Consider the following 21,677-nt stretch of genomic DNA (forward strand, 5'->3'; position numbering starts at 1 on the left):
TAGGAAAAATTTATAGGAAAAATTTTACTAAATTGGAAGACGTCTGGCAACTCTACATATAACTGAATATAATTTAATAATTTTAATGATAAGATTATCTCAATCTGATTTTCTATAGATATTTGTTGAATAAAAAAGAATAATTTGTTCTTCTTTATTCAAGAAAACTATGGCTCGCATAGAGATAAATATCTCGTTAAACTTTTACCAACGTTTATCTATTAAATTATTTTACGTGTATTTTCCTGTATGTCGGTCAAACTTTCAGGAAAAGTATCTGCTTCTTATTTTCATGTCTTTCTCGGAACTCCAACTGGAATCGTAACAAGATTATAATTTTATATTACAAGCAAAATGGTTGAAATTCTCTACATTCTAACTCGGCGTATAATATGATTATATTATACATGTTGAGAAGGGAAGGTAAAGATACGCGGACCAATAAATTCATAAGGACGTTAGCGGAGATTCGGAAACAAGGAAGTTTTTTGAACAACTCAACATATATTAGTACCAAAGTTTGCTCCTAATGCGAAAAGGTCGTTATCTCGAAGTCTTAACGAGAGATCGCAAAGTCGTTATCGTGAACTAAAAGCAATTTCAAGACATTCCGCGGCGTTCAATCGTGAAGTAAAAAATGGCAAGCCGTTATGTATGTCCGTTAATTGGCTTCTATATTACGCGAGATGTCACGGAACAACGATATTCTTTCCGCTTTTTCGATTTTTGATTTCCTGATTTTCTTTTTTGATTTTCTTAGCTAAATTTTCATATAAAAGTCCGAATTACAAGAATATTTGGAATTGTGATGTTCATCGAAACCGGTCCTGTTCTAAAACTCTTTCGCTAAAGGAGGAGAGATTCAAATGTTTACATTTAAAAAGTCTTGTAAAGTTAAATAGAATTAATTAAAGATTTTCATAAACTTTTTTCGATTCTATTCTTAGATGCTAACGCTATCTATCACGGATAACAATCGATCTTTGATTGTAAGCTTATGTCGATAGGTAACGAGAGAATCGATCCACCCGCATAAACGTCGGGATACTTGTAAAGTCCTCTTCGTTGTCTCTCCTGTCTAGATTAATGTCGCAGTAGCCAGTGGAGGAGAACGTCGATCCGATACGAAGCCACCTCACTCCCGCGGTGCTTGCAGGTTCTCTCACGTGAATCGAATAATCGACTGCAATGCACTACGGAATTGAGGATGCAACGCATCTTTACGCTTGCGTTCCTTTTTTCTCTCACTCTCTCTCTCTCTCTCTCTCTTTCTTTCTCTAGAACATTTTCCTTCTCTATTTCTCTATCTCTTTTCGTCATCGCTTTATCTTATTCTTCCAATACCTATAGGTGCTTCAAATTCCTTTGGTCCGTTTCATTTCTTCTCGTATGCAGCATCTATCTCGCCATTGTGCGGGCAAGGCATCCTGGTTTCTCATCATTTTCTAGATAAAAGTACGCTTTATTCTTTCATTCTTTACAGCAACGGAATCCTTATACGAGGCACGCGAGTACGCACAAAGGCAAGGGTTACTCGATCGGGGAAACGACAAGCGCGATGAATTCGATGCTCCTCTCTCGCCTCATATCCCGAATATTATTTTCACTGACTTATATTCACGCTCTCCAAGTGCCACCCCCCTCCCCCCCCCTCTCTCTCTCTCTCTCTTTCTCTCTTTGTATATCGCCATGATACATTATATTAAACCTATCTACGTCGAATTTTTTCGCGAGTAATCGCGTTACAAAGAATAACGGTTGCATGCGCGACCGCCGCAGGTGCTGATATAAACGAAAAATAATCGACAGATACGAGGCGTAAACAAATTTAACGATACAGAGAATAAAATCTCACATCCGTAAGATTACACAAATACAATACATGAGTACGTTATAATTTATAAATAATAAAGCGAGATATTTTCGTTGTTTTTTCTATATAAATTTGTGTAAAGAAATACGACACGTTAATATAGTCCCTCGAAATTTAGTAAAACTATATACTCTTATGCGGTACAAGTATGGTGATTTTATTTTCATCTCATATACCTAATATATTAAGTAAAAAATACTCGTATTAGTTATATTTACGCGTAAACATTAATCGCAAATTATAACTATTTTCCTGTTCACGAAATAACTCTATTCCTGGATGATATATAGGTGACAATATAGATGAACGATACAAATGGTATGCATTTAGGATGAGCTATCGTCCAGGATTACGAGCTTTCGTTGTCGCGTTGTGTAATAACAGATGTAGGATGTAACCATAAAAGTAATTTCTGCGACGATGATCCAAGAAACGAAAAAGTTCTCTGTCCGCCGAACAAACGCAATACCGTTAAAATAAGCACGAATTTCGCACGATATACGACGTATTACGCATTCCTCCTTGCACAATCTATGTTTTATTCGTAATTGCGTATGATTCCATATTTCATCCGAAACGAAACTCTTATTCCAGTTTATGTGTTTATGGAGATTACGCTTTCAACGTAAGATCAAAGTTTTTTAATGCAAATAAAACCGAGATTTTTAAATCTCCATAAAATCGTCGCGCGTCTCGTTCTTCTCATCCATCGTGTACGATAATTTTTCTTTGAATTAAATTAAAGAAATTTTATATATCGCTTCTGTAATTCTAAGTTTTCCCAATTCTAAGTTGTCCATATTAATGTCCGGATTCGATCAGAATTAAGAAGAGTTTCGCTCATATTTAAATTTCAAAAAGATATTAAGCTCGCAAACAGCATTTCGATAACGTGTTCCATCCACGCTTAAACTTTATCGATGACATCCAAGAAGATCGAAAACTAAGCTGCTTACGTGCAAGTAACGGTGACGGTTGCAACCTCCTGCACGTAGCTGGTGAGAGACAAGCGACGAGAAAAAGTCGCGAGGAAAAAGCGTTCACTCCCATAAAAAGTAGCAAAAGAATTCAACGTGCGATAGCGAAGGAAGCAACGACGGATCGTTCTCTTTAATCCGGCTGAAACGTCGGATAGTTACGGCTTTTTATTCGACGACATAATAGCGGGCGGGCCCTCTACGCAAAAGATCACGTGGAACAAAACCGAAATATCGTCGATCACGCGCAAACTTGCGTCCCGTACGTGCGCAATCTCCGCTCAATCACGCTTTGTGAAAATAACGGGTCTTTTTGCGCGATATTAATTTTAAGTAACCTTTTATCCGATCGATCCCTCGCCAGCGTTTATCTTTCATCAAGGCCTATATTCCATTTGTCAATATACATATATTCAAGGCGTGTTTTTTTTTTTTTCACAAAAAAATTCTCTTCGCCGAATATCTACATTTTCCTAATGAAAATTTAAATATATATCGTTCTCCGAAGATACAATAAAGTCAAATTATTTGAAAACTGAAATAGGTCAGTCAGATCCATGCGCGCAAGCGAGAATATTACGAAACTGTTCGGCAAATCCGGTCAAATCCCCGTCCAAAATTTATCACAGGATGCGCTCCTCTGCTGATCTTGATTTCCATATCTATGATCCGTACATTGGTTCAACGCATCTAGTAAGTCTCGCTGTAGGTATTTGCAATCAGGAAACGCCGTCTCCATCAACCGATCGATCCGTTCTTTTGTTCTCTCGCTCTCGCTTCAGCCCTACGTTAAAAGCTGAGAGAAAAGATGGCCCGTGGAAAGGGGATGAAGAGAAGGCGGGAGAGAAGTAGTTTTCTCGCGAAGGAAACCTTGGCGTCGCGACAGCGCGAGATCTCGACCATAATCGCCGCATAAAGCATCATATCGTTGCGATATTTTTTTCTCTCTTTTTCTCCTGCTTCGATGCCGTATTAAATAAAATTAGCGAAATTAATTGTAACCATCTACCATCGCCAACGAGACAAATGGTTCGCGGGCTTTAATATTTTAACGGTATTAAATGAATGTCTGCGAAAGAGAGAATGCGAGAGAATGAAAGATACGTATGATTATTAATTATCATGATATCACGTAATGTATCGCTGATTCTTCGAAGATACTTCTATATTTTTCAATTAAGGTTAATCAAGGGCATCGGCACTTGAAAAGTTCATTCAAATTGCAAATGCGCGACCGATAATACTTAAGTTTTCGCAAATGATGCAATGGGATATAAGGAGAGATAATAATTTTTGGATAAATAATTCTACAATTTTAAGAATTTATTACGTCTCGTTATTCGCTTCCTCTTTAGCCAGATTATTAACGTCACTATATAAGGACACAAAGATATAATTTCACGTCTACAGAGAAATGATAGATTATATAATACGTGCCCGTATGACTCGTATGGCTAACGTAATTTCAAAGGAAATGGAATGTCATTCATAAAATGGAAAAAAAATTTTGCGAACATACGCATGTCTACTTGTCGTGTAGAATTATAACGAGCGATGCCATTGCCACGTGTCGCAAACGCACACAACGCTAGCGTTCCCGAATGCTTCGATAATCAGATTATCGCGGAATGAAATTGGACCTATTCGCTCGCGATGCTCAACCAAGTTGAGCAATCTCTCTAAAATTGGACGACACATGTTTCGAAACAGAGTATTTCGCGGAAATATCGCCAAACTTTGCATCGAGAAGGTACATTTCGAAAAGTTCGATTTACGTTTTAACGAAGAATTTTGCGCTTGACATTCGTACGATGCATATTTTCAACTAGTGTATCACGAGTACTTAACGAATTTGTTGCGATAATCTAGGAGATTTCTAGGAGATTTAGAAGATATAGTCTTGAATTTTAAATAAACAGAAATTAAATTTTTTTTCTATATAAAACCGCTTTTAAATTATATCGCTATAATTTCTTGGAGAATCGTTAAATATTTTGTTGAAAAAAAATTCAACATCAAATATTGACATCGCGATGTCAATTTGTAAATATTGTATTTTTACATATAAGACATTCTTTTAATCTCTGTTAATCTTTAATCGGCGATATCAAAATGTGTGAAGCCGTACAATTTTATAAAATTGCATTTTACTACCTCAACTACCTCTATTACTGCATCTATGCTTTAATAATATTCATATAAAAAAAAAGACACCGCGTTAAGTTTAAAATTCATATTTGACATTTCTAAAATACAGTAAGCGATTCATTAACGAAGGGTTAAACGCGAGGATTCATTTTGCTTTTTACCGAGCAATATCTTTTTCCTATAGTATAGTACTATCTTTAGAGGAATAACCATCGGTGACTTACCGTGAGGAGGTTTGGGCACGTAGAGGTTCAGATACAGGCAGTCTTCGTTCTGGTTCGCCAGGATGGATCCCAGCCTCTTGAAATAGGCGCGTCTCTGCCGCGGCAGTTTCTCGTCCGGCACCGGCGGACGCTGGGGACAGACCGGCGGTATGGTGTCGGCGATTTTGATACCACGCCACGGCGTCGGGGTGACCGGGGGCATGTAACGCAACGCGCCGAGCGGCGGCGTCGCGTATGGAACCCCGTAGTAGGTCTCGACGGCGTTCGACGATCTGGCCTCGATGCCGCGCAGGATGCCGTATCGCGTCTTGACCGTCCTGGTGCAGTACTTTTGCGTGCCGGCCAGGGCCTCGGTGCCCGCCAGACAACACTGGGCGCAGAGAAGCGCCAGCAGAAGGACGCTTTTGGCGATGGTGCCGTCGAATGAGACACTATCTCGAGAATTCTTCTTACTCGCGATATCCTGCGCGCTATGTCGTCGCTTATCTCGCCTCTCGTCGTTGCTTCCGTCGCTTTTGTCTTCCGTTCGGCTCTCCCGCTTCCAGCAACGTTCACCGGGAGCCCGACTCGTCTGATGAGACTTTGGCTTCCCCGGAACCTTGCGATACGCCGAAGGACCATCTCGTCCTCGGTGAAGAATGTCGCGTCGCTCTCGACGCGATGCGATAATAGCGGAGAATCGCGAAGAACACTGCTGTCGACCGGCATGTCTAACTGACGGCCGCCAGTCGTCGGCGAGGAGGACGGTATCGAGAGGCGAGAGGTCTTTCCTCTTCCTCTTCCTCGGCAAAGAGGAGGAGGACGTCCGCATCGCGTCACGCCGCCGCGGACTGCGCGCCCCTGCGGGCCCCGCATCTGTGGGGCCCTCCTGCCGATGGACGACCCCCTTCTTCCTCCTCCTCCTCTTCCGCTTTCGATTTCCGCTTTCCTTTCCCGTTCGCCGCCGCTTCGCCCGTCCTTCGCCCTTCCGTCGCCGCAGCCGCTTTTTTGCGTCCGCTCTCCTGCACCCTTATCCCGTCGCCGCTGTCCGCCCACTTCCACTGCTTCCGGTACGACTTGCCGCCACCTCCAGTCTCGCGCCCTCCGTGCGGCTCTCGCTCCCCGTTCGCCGTCTCGAATTCAAAATAGCGACTCGGTGCTGTTATCACTCTGCCGCTGCTGCCGCTGCTGCTGCTGCTGCTGCTGCCGCTGCTGCTGCTGCCGCTGCTGCTGCTGCTGCTGCTGCTGCTGCTGCTGATATGCTCCGAGCGGACTCTTACTTCCATTCTCAGGTGCGTGCGTTGCCCGCGCTGACGCTGAGCTGCCAAGCTGGCGACTGATCGTCGTTAGCGCGCGGTACGCGCGTATACACGACGCTCTGATGACGGTCGACGGACTCGGATCGTCGACAGTGAATGATCCTGACGGAATCATCGGCGCCCGGGGTACGATGGTTCGATCCACCACCCCTCGGAATCGCCGATAGAGTCGCCGAATTCTCAGCGTGAACGTCCTCGTCGCACCGTGCTACGACTCGTTTGCGAAAGGGGATTCATGCGGGGCGGAATAATTTTTCGATTCTCGATTCGTTTCTCTCGTCTCACGTCGGTATCTCTCGGCTTTTCCGCTTTACAGTCGCCGCAACACGCCCCAACATGCTACAACAATACATAAGAGTAGCGCAGCTTCTCCGGAAACGAATCTCACGAGATTCGACTAACTAGATGGTAATCACGCGGGTATAATAAGTTTATAAACTTGTTACATTTCCACCACACGCGCGCGCGTACAATTTCAAAATTCTACGAAAGCCCCCCAATGTGACAGATGTTGCTCGTACTCAAGAATAATAGCGAAAAATAGCGCGAAAATGGCTGCTTCTATCTGCACAATGAACGGAAAAATGTATGCTCGATATACCATACTTCCGAGGGGACAGTCGTGCGTGAAACTATTTTTATTTTATTGGCTTAAATATTTTTTTAATATATATATATTCATATATATTTACGTTTAATAAATAATATGCTCTGTGTTTTTAATTTATTGATTTCTATTCAATTATGAATTCTTCGTAATTTTTCTTCGCACTGAAAAACAGCTCTTTTTTTATTCATAGTAAAGTAATAAAAAATGAAATAGATTCTAAAAAATATGTTAATATATATTTTTACATATTTTATTGCAGTGGGGTGAATTGACCCCATTGTGTTAATAGTGCAAATTTAATCGTTCTTATTGCGTATTAATATGCAAATGTATTCATCGATCCTTTGTATCAAATTTTCGTAAATTCAACAGCGCCCCGGAATAAAAATTTTATGTTTGATAAATCGATAATTATTGTATATTATCGAAACTATAAAGAAGAATCGAGTTACGCGATTGGTTGCCCGACACATAAAACCTAATTAATTGCAATGACAATCCAGTTTAATTTGAACGAGTTGCTCAAGCTGCTCGAATAACGCGAAATCTGAAATCCGATAGCATTGAACCGTGGCTAGGCGAGAATTTCCAATTTTCAAGTTGAGGTAAACTGTGCTTTCTGATCTTTAGGGCAGTCGGTTTCGGCTTCGGCAACGTTTCGACCCCGGGAGGATGTAGTCTGTGTTTAAATTACAACACAGAGCTTCGGTTACATGCCTTTGTAATATATATATGTATATTTTTTTTTCCAGGTACGAAGCAACAAAGTAATCGACCCGTACTTTTCTGCAAAGTCGTCCCATCTGCGCAAAACGATGTAATGGTCTCATATTTAGGTAAGCATGCGATTTATAAAATAAGTCGCGTAAAAACGCATGCGACTTTTCCTCGTTACTTTTACTTTCTTAAACTTTTGATGAATCTGTTGAAGCAGGAAGCGCATCGATTTCATAATTTCTTAACAAAGTATATGACATAATAATTTGTGTGTGTGTAAGTGATCGCTGGAGCGAAAGACAAGTAAGCGTATTAAAAATAAAAATTAAGAATCTCTTTGCAACTTCTTTGTGTAAAAAAAAAAACTTTCGTATATAATTAAGTTTAAAAAAATACAGAAACTTGCGTCATGTTTGTCTATCAAAGATTAAATCGCATTTTCATAAATAATATCATTTATACATGCCATTCAACCTTATTTGCGAAGATAAATTCAGAATTATAAAAGTAGAGTCCACTTAAATGTAAATAACATGTAAATAACTCTATTTGAAAGTTTACATATATTATTTATGATTTATATTTGCAATTTTTATTTAAAGCAAAACTTGATTAATTCGAAGCCTTTTTGACGCAGTAACTCACAAGCTAATTATGACGATTACAAAATTCTATCCTATTAAAATTCCGTCGCACTTTCGTCGCATTCAAAGGGAATGTGTCATCGCTACAAAGGCGAGTATCTTGAGTTAGACCGACTTGTCTTTTAAGTACTTCGCAGATCGGATTCTCCGGAGTCTTCCGTCGATGAAGCTGCGCACTGCCGATGCAGCTTCGTAAGTTCGAAAGAGGAGCAAACTAAAGTCGGATTACGTTCCGATTCCGCGCCATTCAACCAACGGGCGAAAACGAGATGCCGAATCATGGGCGCGAGAATCTCATCCGATGAGCGAAATTAAATTCCGGTCTCGCGCTAATTGCGGGGGACTACTAGATGATTAATAATTCGCCGACGGGAGTGATAAATTCAAAGTTTTCGGAGAAAAATCCGTAAGGAATTATCGAGGCAGAAACGGCGTCCAGGGAGAAAGAACGACTCTTCGAACGTTTCGCGAAAAAACGCCGATATATATTATCAGGGAAATTGCGCGAGCGTCAAGGGTGACATTTTTGCACGGATCAACGAGAGTGCATCCTACAAGAAATGGATGAATCAAAGAGAATCGACGGTGATCCATTTTGTTAAATTACAGAGAGCCCTCAATCATCGAGATCGGGGATTAACTAGAAAATCGTTCATTTTTATTCTTATATAATAATTTTAATCGATCCGCGCTATTTTATTAAATAGATTTGAAATATTGGAAATGAGAACTATTAATTTTGAAGATAACTCCTAATTTCGAACTTTTAATAATTTCAAAAAAATACACTCTTATAAATTTACATAAATGTTGTAACTGCATTTGTTTATTAAATCATTTCATATCTTATGTATCGTACAAATTTCAAAGTGATAATATTGCAAATGAATAAAATAGTGATGAATTGGTAATGAGATATATAGAAATAATTAGAATATAATACTATTATTATTACACATTATGAGAAAGTTGGCTTTGTAGCTAAATACAATATATTTTAACGTACAAGACTAGTTAAAGTTCGAAACATTTACGCGTAATTTCATAACAATACAGACTCGAAAGCTTTATAACTATTGTAATTATCTACAGAAATGATTAAACTGAAATGAAACGTTAAAGCAGTAGAAACGAATAAATAGATATATCGTGTGAGATAAAGTAGACGAATATAATACTTTTAATATTAAGAAAATAATTAATATTTAACAAAACATTTACTCACAAGTTATATTTAATAGAAAGATATTTTTTCCGATATAATCGCGATATTTAATAAAGTAATTTATAAATTCTCTGGAAATGCTAAACATTTCTTTTATATGATTTATTTTTATTAATGTAACTCCTTTATTATTATTAGTATTATTAGTATAATTTATTATTATTAATGCAACCCCTCTTTTTCTATGGGAGAAAGTATATGACTCATATACTTTCTATTATTGATCGAAGAAGCGCACGGATTTATCTAAATCTTCCATTATCGACGATATTTGTCGATGCCATATGTTGCAAATTTGAAACAAATATTCAGTAAACTAGAATGTCGATGTTTATAAAAGCAGACTCAATTTAATTATTATTAAGTAACACGCTCTTCGTCTCGAGATACGAGTTCTTCGTCATGAAACATCGCATCCCCGCATTGGCAGAATACTCTGAAAAAAAAAATGTGATAAAACGCACCGTGAGCCAAACGTAACATCCAACTCCTTATCTAGCGTCGTCTTCTCGTACCACATAGTCCATCCCGGAATTTATTCGGTATTCTTTCGGTCAGATAACTTCCGTATCAGTCCATATAATTTCAATTCTACCGCTCCGACACCACACGCACCAACACGAAGCGCTTCGATCCATTCGATGCGTCTCGCATCGCGAGTTAAGAGTCCGAGATAACGACGATTACGCTCGAGAACGTTACGATGCGGTCCAGATCGCTCGGAGAAGCTCATCAAACGGAAAGATACGGATGTTTAGCAGTCTCTTCGAATCGACATCCCACTCGAAAACACCTTCTCTACCAGCTGTTGAATCGTACTGGGCGACAGGGTGTCACGCGAACGGTCTACACGCGAGAACCGCGCGGGAATGAAAGTCGCGAGCTGACAAATCAGCGATAAACCGACCAAATCGGAACTGGAACAATCAAATACCCCCAGGACGATCCGCACCCTCCGTGTGCGCGATCGACTGTCCGTCCCGGGCTTTACTGACGCGCCGAGGGCCAGCAGCCGTGCGACCTCCGCGGAGGTGGCGGTGCTGGTGCTACTGCTCTTGTCGTTGGTGGTGGTAGTCGTAGTAGTGGCAATGATAGCGGTGGTGGTGATGGAGGTGGAGAATGGTCCGGCACTCGAGGAAGCCGGGACAGCCACGGCGCCGACGCCTGGTTTGATACCGACCAGCAGCGGCCCGGTCGATAACGCCACGGCAACCCCCGGGTCGTTCCGGCTTCTCCTCTCCCACTCCCTCTCTCTTTCTCTTGTCCTTCTTCGCTGCCCTTTTCTCTCTATCTCCGCCACCCCCGCGTCGGGCCTTCTATCCTGCTTCTTCCTCGTGCACGCGCAGCATCTTTTCTCCGGCCGTCGCCGCCGCCGCCGCCGCCGGCTCGTGCCCCACATCCTCGCGGCCGCCGCCGCCGCTGCGCCTTCGGCACCCACAGCATCTCTCTACACCCTCGCATCTCATATACGCCACCCTTCTCTCTTGCCAGTCCTCTCTCGCATACGAGGATGAAAAGAGCGCGGACATTGCCGAGAGAGAGAGAGACTACCTGGAATGCGGAGGGATTCTCTCTCTCTTTCTCTCTCTCTCTCTTCTTTCCCCTTTTATCTCTCGCTTTCCATTCCTCCATGGCGAGGATACCGGAGGCAGCAGACATCACCCACGCGACTCGTCTCGCGAAATAAGCGACTGGCGTTTGTGCGGCTGCGTTTCCGCCGGAGTGGAATCGTCGATCGCCCAGCTAATTCCTCAGACTCCCCGTATGTGCAGTCAAATGAACCTATCGACTCTTTGAAGCGCACAGATTCTGTGCGCGCACAAAAAGTTGATGACTAATACTGTGTAGAGAAGTATCTCCGTCTTGTGAAAAAATTGAAAAAAGAATCTTTCTTTTTTTATTTTTTGTTTTTATGGATTTCTTTTTTATTCGTTCATGAAATGATACGAGTTATTGTGCTTTTTCATATTGTTTCAAGGACAATATGTTTTTCGCACCACCGTATCTTAGGGTTGATACTCGAATGGTCATTTTAAAAGCATCAATATTTTTTCGCATATTATACCTTTTTTCTTTTCAAAGTACTCTAATTTTTCATCATTCTGTATACATATTAAGCATTGTCTCTATTCTTTTTTTAATTTTTAATTAATATCAGTAATGCAGATATTAGTAGAGCGCGAGAAAAGATCATGTTTCTTTTCAAAATATCATTTTTTCAGTCTGCTTAAAAAAACGCAAGTTTGTAATGTGTAACGTTGCATGAATCACTCTAGCAAGTTAACACCTGGAACTCTTTCTTATTCTTAGGGTTTTCCATCATTTTGAAACTTAAATGGTTCATATCTCTGTTCTACTTCCTAAGAAATTGAGTGCCTTGCTCTAGGGAGTATAAACGAGCGAACCATTAGCGAACGAAACACCCGCATGTCGTAACCATATGGCCATTCTAAATATTAACAGAACTGATATTTATTAAAGGAGTTGATATTTGAATTTATACACTTAAATAATCGAATTTATAATTGATGTCTTTTTATTCAAAAAGATTATCAAAATCAGCTCAAAACCATCACAGAATATTTCATATCTAATCATTTCGATGATGGCAATCTTAAAAATTTATTAAAGTATTTCAATTATTTTATTACGCAATCTTTATGATCCTATAAATCGATAATTTTTAAATTCTGAAATTTTATGTTACATATAATTAATTGTATACAAAGTGCGATACATATTAAAGTTTTATTTTTATCAATCAACATTCGTGCATCTTGACTAATTAAAGAGGAAAATTGCAATCCTATATCTTATGCTAAATATATTTGTCAAATATCTTGTTGTGAAATATTTTTATATTTTAATCGAATGTCGATCGCGGCTTTTATTCTGACTGACCTCCACCATTATGTTTCGTGTGACAAAATACTCGTACATTATTCCGCTATTATATAATTCACTCGTCGATCGAGCGACAAAAAGTCCTTTATCGTTCGATGAGTTACCAAGTGTGCCGCGCGTAAAGATCACAAATTCACGAAAAATTCAAATTGCCTCGACGGACGTCGAAGCTAAAACGTGCGCAAGAGCGTGCCCGTAAATTGCCTCGTTATCGTCGCCATCGCCATTATTTACGACCCTTAACGAGGGAAACCTCATACTCTCCATAGCTGTCAGACTCGCGCAAGAGACTCGCTTATACGCGGACGCCCGGCCACTTCTGCTGTTCTTCGATTTTTTCGCTTTTTCACGCCTTCTGTCCTCCTCTCCCTCTCTCTCTCTCTCTCTACCATTCGCCCATCATTTACCTGTCTCTCGATTGAAACATCATTCCGATTAATTAAAATCAACCAAGCTAGGAATACATCAATTCAACCAACTCGTTAAACTGCAGCTGCGTTCCTGCCCGTGCAAAACCGTCGCTTTTGGTTGCAGTAGACGCGATCGATTAGACGCGACAACATTGACAAACTTTGAAAATATTTCCGACCAACATTGACAAAGTTTAAAAATTACCTTTTTCATTCGAATACCGCTTGAAATTCTGCGAGAAACTCTCGGTAAAGTGATTCCAGTATTAATAGTTGAAAGCTAATTGAAGAGTACTACAAAAAATCATTGAAGAGTAAATCGATAAATTGTGCGATACACGATACATTTAATTAATGTATGTGAAAAAGTCGCAGTTGTTGCATTAATGAACGTAGAGTATGTACGATACAAGTATAATAGAATCAAATCAAAGGACGGAATTATTTTTATTCGATTCATAAATTCTATATTCAGGATGTACTGAACAAATTGTGGTATTAGTATTCATTCATATATATACAAAGAATTTTTTCCAATTTTCCACGCATCTGGCAGATTCATCGACGCACAATAAAATACAGCATAACAGAAATAACTTTGGAAGGGAGGCTGCCCTAAAAAAAAATAGAGAGACGAGATTTTTTTGCGGATGGTTTCAGAAAATCGAAAAGTACACGATTTTTCTCGAGCGAGGATGCAACGAGAGTACTCCACGAGAGACATTCGCGCAGTAGCCGTGAATTACGTCTTAACCGACGAGGGAAATAAAAAAGAGAGACGGGAAATGAAATTGGCTACTCCCAGCTCGCCCGCTAAGAAAGCGCCGTTAATTAGCCGGCTGTATTCAGGGAATCGTAAAGTGGCAGGACAAAGTTAGATAGGAATAAAGTCGCACGCGCGGAGAGGAAGTTCCTTCTTCTTTCCTCGCGACCGATTCTCCAAAGGCGCCCCAATTTCCGCGGCGGCTACGAAGGCGGCGTTCTCGATCGATTTCGCGGTCGTTTCGCGGCGGCCAGATTAATGAATCGAATTCCCAGCTCGACGCCGAGCTTTTATCTACGACGGGACAAAGTAAAGTCTTAAAACACACGGCCTCAGAATGGATCCTCCTTACGAGGCGGTGACGCTTCTTCGCGCATAACTATGCAAAATGCGAATATAACGAGCCACCTGGTGTACTCGCATCTCAGTGTTAATCCAATGTTACGTTAATCCAATACTAAACGTTAATCCGATACATGAACGTGAAATATTATGCGGACGATGCGCCCGCGTTTCGCATAAACGAGCGTATATTAATGTTAATACTGCACAAAAATAAAAAAGAGATACGCTGTTATAATAGACATCAAGAGCACGAAGAATGGATGAAGGGGTACATTTTACAACATGCTGTTAATTACGCCGCGTACGTGCCTGCAGCTAATCATTTTAAAAATAATTGTTAAATAGCTACAGCTCTCTTTCGTAAATTTTCAAATTGTAAATATTTTATGTCATAAAATATTTCATGTCATGTCTGTTATTAATAATTATTTATGTATATATACTGGATATAATAATACACATTTTCAATATGTGGATATGACAATAATCCCAAGCAACAGAAAAATATACATGACATTATTGTATGTAAAGAAAAGGGAATTTTATTCCCTTCAGATACGTAAAGCGTTATTATGGTCATGACAAATTAGCAGTTGAAGATTACAAATAGCGATTCGCGAGGAAGCGATATCTGCGGGTGATAAAATTTATCTCCGAGACGCGACTGTCGCATGATACGCCGTAGAACGAAGATGGTCATCATTTCTGTAGCGTCTGGGAGTGACAGCAGTTTTAGAATAACCACACTGTGAGAAATATAATAATGAAACCGACATTCGTCATAACGAATAGCCCAGAGTGCATCGCTATATCGTAACAAAGTTACACTATAAAGGATAACAACCGGAAATATATCTGGAAATATGAAAAATTGCGTGGACTCTCTCACGTATTTATAATCTGACAAAGCCGGTGGAATAGTTAAATAAAATGTTTCGATAAACTTTCGCACATAGATATTTAAATCTAACATTGATACATGCAAATGAATCAAACACTAACTGAATTTAATCGCTCGATACTTTAGACAAATGCCAAAATCCTTGTTTAAAAAAAATTTATATACATTATACATATATTTCTAATTACTTAGCGTTATAAAAATATAATCAATTTATCTAATCTTTAACTCATTTCTCTCTCTCTCTCTCTCTCTCTCTCTATTACAATTTATTTAATAATATTTTGAAATTAATCTGAAAAAATTACATATAGCGAAACTTCTGAGTTTATAATGTTGTAATCGCAAAGGTCATTTTGTAAATTTTTCATTTTGATACGTGAAATAAAAACCGGCAGAAACAAGTTTCAAGAAAATTGAAAACTGTCCAATATTTTTCGTTTATCATCGATCCCAACTCGTCTGCGAAACTTTCGTTAGCGTCCGGTTGTCAGAGTTTTTAAACGCCTTCAGAAAATGTCGATACGATGCGAGATATGCCAGAAAGATCTCGTTATTAGAGATAACTTGGGCAGGAATTTACAAAATGCCACGGCCACGGACTTCTCAATCCGCTTCGCGTTTAGCGACGACCGCGTCTTTCAAACATTGTTATCAGATCGCTCCGGATACGATCGAAAATCCAATCTCGTTCCATCGTATTTGTAATCAGGAGTGTCACCGTAATCGTGAATTTCGGAAGGTGCAATGGAAAATTTAGGCAAACGCGATCGACGATACGAAAGTAGCGAACGAGAAAGCAGCTTAGCGACTTCGCTCACGTAACATCGTTTTTTACTCTCTTTCCGAACGGAGCTCCCCGGTTCGCTGCTTGTCATTCAGTTAAAATTCGTACGGTTGGAATTTAAGAGCTAATTTATGTACGTCCTTCATATTAAAGAATCTAAAAACTTTAACCTGAATATTCTCCGCTGCGTTAAAAACCATTATAAGCTATGTATATTTACGGTTAAAGCTTTTAAATAATTTAATTCTATTAATCTTCATATATAAATAAAAAAAATAAGAATTGAGTACTTGTTTACATTTCAAACTCTGTTTTTAGATATAAACAATAACGACATACGTAATTGGAAAAATTGAAGAGAGAGAGAGAGAGAGAGAGAGAAATCATGTTTCTATACCAATTTATAAAAATAACAAAGCGATAAATCAATTAAAATTTAAACAATATCGAAAATTCACGATTATCGCTCGTAATGCTTACTTTGGCAATAAAAGGAGAGTTAAATGCGCCAACAGCTGGTAAAAAATGATTTGGTCATCGCGAAAAAGCCAGTGCTCCAATTATTCTGTTCTCGTTTCGTAATTGACGTTCCACAAGAGTATCCTCACCCAACCATCATCTCCGCCCTGTAGTATCTGTGCACTACTCCAACGAGAATTGCCGGTCAGGTTTGCCCTGGACGAGTGGATGTCGATGTAACTGTCGGACGCAAGACAAAGTGGAGTGTTGCGAGGATAGGTAGATAATAAACGGAAAGCACGAGACAGAAAGAAGAGACGAGAAAAGAAGAGCGGAAAGGTAGTTAGATAGATAGATAAGTAGATATGTAGTATAGGTGGCGAAATGGAGAGAAGCAGCTATCGCTTTCTCGTCGTTGTTTCGGGGGGGTTAAGAGGATCTAACATAAGATCTCCAAGAGTGCGGTTACGTGAATCATCCCCGGCACTGCTTCCTCCCCCCGATTTTCTATTACGTATACGTGTATATATATATATTCGAAAAAGTGGGACGAAGAAAGAGAGAGAGAGAGAGAGAGAAAGAAGAGCCAAGCGACGAGAATAAGTAGAAAAAGGCGCGGTGAGAAGAAATAAAAAAAAAAGATGCACAGGATGAGGAACATGTAATTTAACCCCTTCGCACTCACGGACGAGTTATCGCGCGCGCAACCCGACCTCTGCTTTAAATTTATGAAGTTTTATAAATCTCTCTTTTTTTATTAGTAAATATACCGCGATAATTTAGTTTTTTTTTTTTTTTTTTTAAGTCTTTAAAAGAATCGTTCGCGTTCAAACAATTTTATATACGAGAAAAACTTAATAATAACATTTCAAATGCGGAGGATTACAAAAACAGTAGAGGATAAATAAAAATGCATAAAATATAAAACCCCTTCTGAAAATAATGTCGCTTGCATTAATGTTGCTTCATCTTTATTGCTTTCAAGGACTTTAATTAATTGTTAAATCGCAAAAAGCGGAAATCACGGTACGTAATTTCAGTTGTAAAGGGAAAGGAAGAAAACGTACGAAACAAGAAAGGTTGCAAAATAGTTTTCACTGTTAATTAACGCCTTTAGTTCATGGCAAACAAGAAGAGGGCAAATAAAACGGTGAATCATTGACGAGTAAAGATCCGATTCGTTAGTTGGTTACTTGGCCAAGTACGACTAAGGAAAAAAACATTAATCACTCCTATTAAAACTCACACAATGATTCAGTTTCAAAATGATCGTACAGTTTGTTATCTTTTTACTTTCTTTTATTTTCTAAAATATCAGGGGATATATATTTAAAATTATATTTACATTTGATACCTACACTGTATCGTTATTATTTTTTGTTTTGTGTGATGCAAATGCTTTTTCAGAATATAAAATGAGAAATACTATCTTTCTATTAGTGTTTAATACTTATTTCTCCGAGGGAAATCAGTAAATTTTTTTCTATAATACGCGACGAAACACGAATTATTACAAAGGATCTTTGTTAACGTACTTAATAGAAATCTTGGGAATAAAGTTTACAAGGTTTTCAACTTCTTTTCGCGCTTAAAACTTTTCTTCAATTAATTAAACAATGATGATAGTTCGTGTACACAAGAATAATATCTCTTTTTATTACTTCTCCCGTTCTGCGCTCTTTGACAACAGCCGTTCAGCTGCTCCCGTTTTCGCTTCTTCAAGACAGAGGAAAAGTTCGTCGTTTCCCCTTCGTGTACATTGCGTCAAATTTATGTATATGTATTTATTCTTTCAATAAATAATCTTTAAATCGTTCTATGCCGGAGATAATTCTTGAATTCCCCTCGAGGTGACCCGTGTTAACACCATTCGAGGAATGATGTTAGGAATGCAACCTGCTCATCGCCATCATCCTTGTGTGTGTGTTTCTTACTATGAGAAAACCCGTTAACTTTGCGTGCAGGAAAGAGATAGCAAAAAAGAGGGACATATAACCTATAGAAGATACGAAAAGGAGAAAGGGAAAGAGAGAGAGAGAGAGAGAGAGAGAGAGAGAGAGAAAGAGCGGGGGCAGATTACGCACGGCAAATTGCTTTATGCATTTTTGGCTAATTGTCACGGATAGATATAGCGGGGTCCCTGTCGTATAAACCAGTCAGTCTACCATTTAGTGTTACAAGAGGAAAATCTCCATCCCGAATATATTCGATGTGGGATTCTCTTGTTTTGCGAAATTTTTATATAATTTAACGAATCTGATTATACCCTCCCCCTTTTTTCACGTGCGCCTTTTCTATTCGTTATGCAACAAAACGCATATTTTTTTTCTCCGCACCCGTTCGTTATCGCCAGCAATTTTGAATATCATATAATATAAAAAGATATATTTTTCATTCATAATTCTAGTGAACATCAGTGATGGCAGTTTAATATAAAACGCACCAGGTATTTTTATATTCTTTTTAATCCTGTAATTCGTGAGATTAACCGATTTTTTAGTTCCTGTTTTTATCATGCATAAAGCAGAATTTAATAAATTTATCTTTATATAATCTTTATAAAATACAAATGTTTAATAAAGAAATTTTTTTTAATTCGATTGAAAATTATATTAATACAATTTCCTATTCGGAGAGAGTAAATTTTCCAAGTTATAAAATCAATACACTCTTATTTCAAACGTCTTAATTTTAATTTTTATTTTGTATGCGTAGAGTAAACCATTTTTATGAATAACCACCAATTCTCTCACAATCGTCTTAAAAATATGGAGCGTACCGAGTTTTCCATTCTGACAAGATTCAATCGATTTATGCGCATGTCTGAAAAAATGATCGTTCGTATCTATTTCTGTCCTTTCCAGAAACACGGAGACGCGAATCGATGTCGCCCACGATTCCGATACTTTCCGCTCTGCTGCTTTCGTTGATATCAGGATCAACGGAAGACGGACGGAGGACGGATTCCGTTACGCTGTTTCGACAAACTCTTCGATATTGGCGGAAAATATACAAGACGTATCACGAGGAGGTAGCTCTGGGTTACTGTTGGGCGGACTATTTGCTCGAGATAAGCGACGAATTGTCGACGAATCTATCTGCACCGTCGCTCGCCGCAACAAGAGATTGCAACACGACGGTCAAGGCGACGAAACGCCAGGAAAATCTATTTCCGCAAAATGCGATGGATACGATGATGCCGCTTATTTTTAGAAAAACACGGAAAGGAAAACATTTGCGAGAAAAACTTTCGCATACAACGGCGAGATCCGCTATTTCGAGATTCACGAACGATTCCGACCAACATCGAATCGTTTCAAAAGTGAAAATGATTCAAAAGGAATGGACGATGAATAAAGTTTTACCAATTATACCGAATAATGAGGAAAGTAGCAAAATTGATGGAATTAACAGGATTACATCAATGATTGATCTTCACATCCAGAAAAAGTGAGAATCATACCTTTTCTCACACGTGAGCTGTTCTCCCTTTTTTTTTTTTTTTTTTTTTTTTTTTGTTTTTACGCGATGTAAAATATAATTCTGCGATAAAGATCGATTAAATTAAAAAATTTTTTCTATTACTTTACGATACGTATCTTGTTTTATTTAAATTATTTATTTCTCTAAACAATTATAGCGTGAATAAAAAATTCAATGTATTATTTATATATGTATTTAATGTAACATTATCTTTTGTTATTTCTCTTTCTCTCTTTCTTAAGCCTTTAAACTGAAAATATAATATTATTGATATTAGTTTAATCCTTTTAACTGCAAAATGACCGGCGTGCAAAAATTTCAGGCGACAAGCATTCTCGATCGTGCCGGAATTTTTCGACAACCAACGAGAAGTTCTGCGCGATCATGAATTTTCATCTTGCGTGATGTGTTCGGACACTGTTAATCCGACACCTAATCCCAAGGATGATGAAAGAATCGGTTTTGAATTGACGGATCTCGAAGAGGATACGCGTCGTAAAGTTTTATATTCGCATCTGACTAATCATCACAATTCTTTTATTCGAGATAATTCTAGGACTGTGCTAGGAAATTTATCTTTACTCGCAGTCTCCCGAGAAAAATCGCTCAGCAATCATCGATTTCCCTTTCGACTTTATTCGCAGTCACGAAAAAGAAATTCGAAAGTCGACGAATTGTTCGAATCCGATCCCTGGACACCGGAGAAAGATCGCGGAATGAAAAGAGTTCCCAAAGGAGACCGCATCTCTTTGAACAACTGCGGAAGCTCCTTGTCGTCGCGTTTACAGTTACGGCGAATAAATGCGGTCGCAGTGCGTTGTACGGGTATCGTAAAGTTGACGAATTCCGTCGGAAATTCACCGTGCAATCCAGAAAGAGCGATAAATTCAGAGGTGTCCCACCGAAAGCCTGAGCAATTATCTCGCGATTCATTTTTATTGCCTCGCGGAAAAAGAGTCGACGTCGCTGAGCGATCGCCTCTTGAATCTCGAGGAAGCGGAAGAGAAGCTGTTAAAAGGAACGCTATCTCGCGATTTGGTGAAATAGCTAGAGGAAGCAACACGAAAGAACGGCGCTACCAGCAGCCAAGAGTAGAAAAAAGATCACGGATCGAGAGGGATGTTTCAGTGGCACCGGAAAGGATACATCCGTTCTTTTTGTCGGGGCAAAATTTCAAGCAATCGCACCAACAAATGCTTTACAAAAATCGCGTACTTCTCCCCATCCTAACAATTCCAGAGGGATCGAGACAGGATAACGACCATATCCGAGCCGTGAAAGCTACGCCTTTATTATCTCGCGTCAGGCGATTTATAGAGAATTACGAGAACACGACAAGCGGATCTGTTAAAGATTCAAGATTCACCGCTTTACAAGTTCGTCAATTATCTCTGCGTTCAGTTATTATCACTGTTCTTAGGACATTAGGAATATTCGTTCATGTGGGTCGACAGATTATGGATGTCGTTGAATCGAATGCAATCCTAGCATGTACAAAGGAATACTTATGGATCAAAATCATTAAATGGATTGATGAGTAAACTGAACAAGTTTTGAGCTATTTTTTTTTTTTTCAAAAAAAATCGAATTATTGAAAGAAATGTTGTGATATGTCATTATATTATGTTGAAAAAATATGTGAAAGTAATGAATATTCCATTATTTCATAATATTTGCTCGAATGGTTTTATAGAGGAGAAAGCCTGAAACTTTTTTTTATGTTCGTTGAAAATATATAAAATACATGTATGTTGGTGGAATGTAAAACTTTTTAATTTTTTTTCTTTTTTTTACGGTAAAGCACTATTTTTTTGTCCAATTTACTGAAATATTTTTATATATCTCTTCATTTTTATTATTGTATAAAATCAACAAGAGAGAAAGAAAATCACGAAGATCATTCTATTCG

At 38.8% G+C, this 21,677-nt stretch overlaps 2 protein-coding genes across 4 annotated transcripts in view; one reads left to right on the forward strand and one right to left on the reverse strand.

Annotated features, from left to right (window-relative positions):
* Positions 1-21,677, reverse strand: part of LOC138940015 (neuroligin-1) — a 36,475-nt gene that overhangs the window by 14,281 nt on the left and 517 nt on the right. Inside the window, exons 1-2 of one of the 3 annotated variants that reach the window (XM_070308470.1) lie at positions 10,235-11,563; positions 5,223-6,859 (exon numbers count right to left, since the gene is read on the reverse strand). In XM_070308470.1, the coding sequence (XP_070164571.1) occupies positions 5,223-6,033 (811 nt within the window). In that variant the 5' untranslated portion in view covers positions 6,034-6,859; positions 10,235-11,563. Of the gene's footprint in view, positions 1-5,222; positions 6,860-10,180; positions 11,564-21,677 lie in introns of those variants that run through there. The other 2 variants (XM_070308467.1, XM_070308469.1) reach the window with 2 other exon arrangements.
* Positions 11,453-21,309, forward strand: LOC138940008 (uncharacterized). Its single transcript, XM_070308456.1, has 3 exons — positions 11,453-11,478; positions 19,150-19,735; positions 20,091-21,309. Exons 2-3 carry the CDS (start codon positions 19,170-19,172, stop codon positions 21,307-21,309), a joined length of 1,785 nt encoding a protein of 594 aa, XP_070164557.1. The 5' UTR covers positions 11,453-11,478; positions 19,150-19,169.

This window comes from Polyergus mexicanus, unplaced genomic scaffold, assembly GCF_030449975.1.
Source record: "Polyergus mexicanus isolate NDT 795.1 unplaced genomic scaffold, iyPolMexi1.0 SCAF_15, whole genome shotgun sequence".
Classification (NCBI taxonomy): domain Eukaryota; kingdom Metazoa; phylum Arthropoda; class Insecta; order Hymenoptera; family Formicidae; genus Polyergus; species Polyergus mexicanus.

Bases quoted from the DNA above. Each gene is read 5' to 3' on its own strand.
- LOC138940008 (XM_070308456.1), top strand. From the start codon at position 19,170: ATGTCGCCCACGATTCCGATACTTTCCGCTCTGCTGCTTTCGTTGATA. The intron at 19,736-20,090 runs GTGAGAATCATA...CAAAAATTTCAG, and splicing joins GATCTTCACATCCAGAAAAA to GCGACAAGCATTCTCGATCG.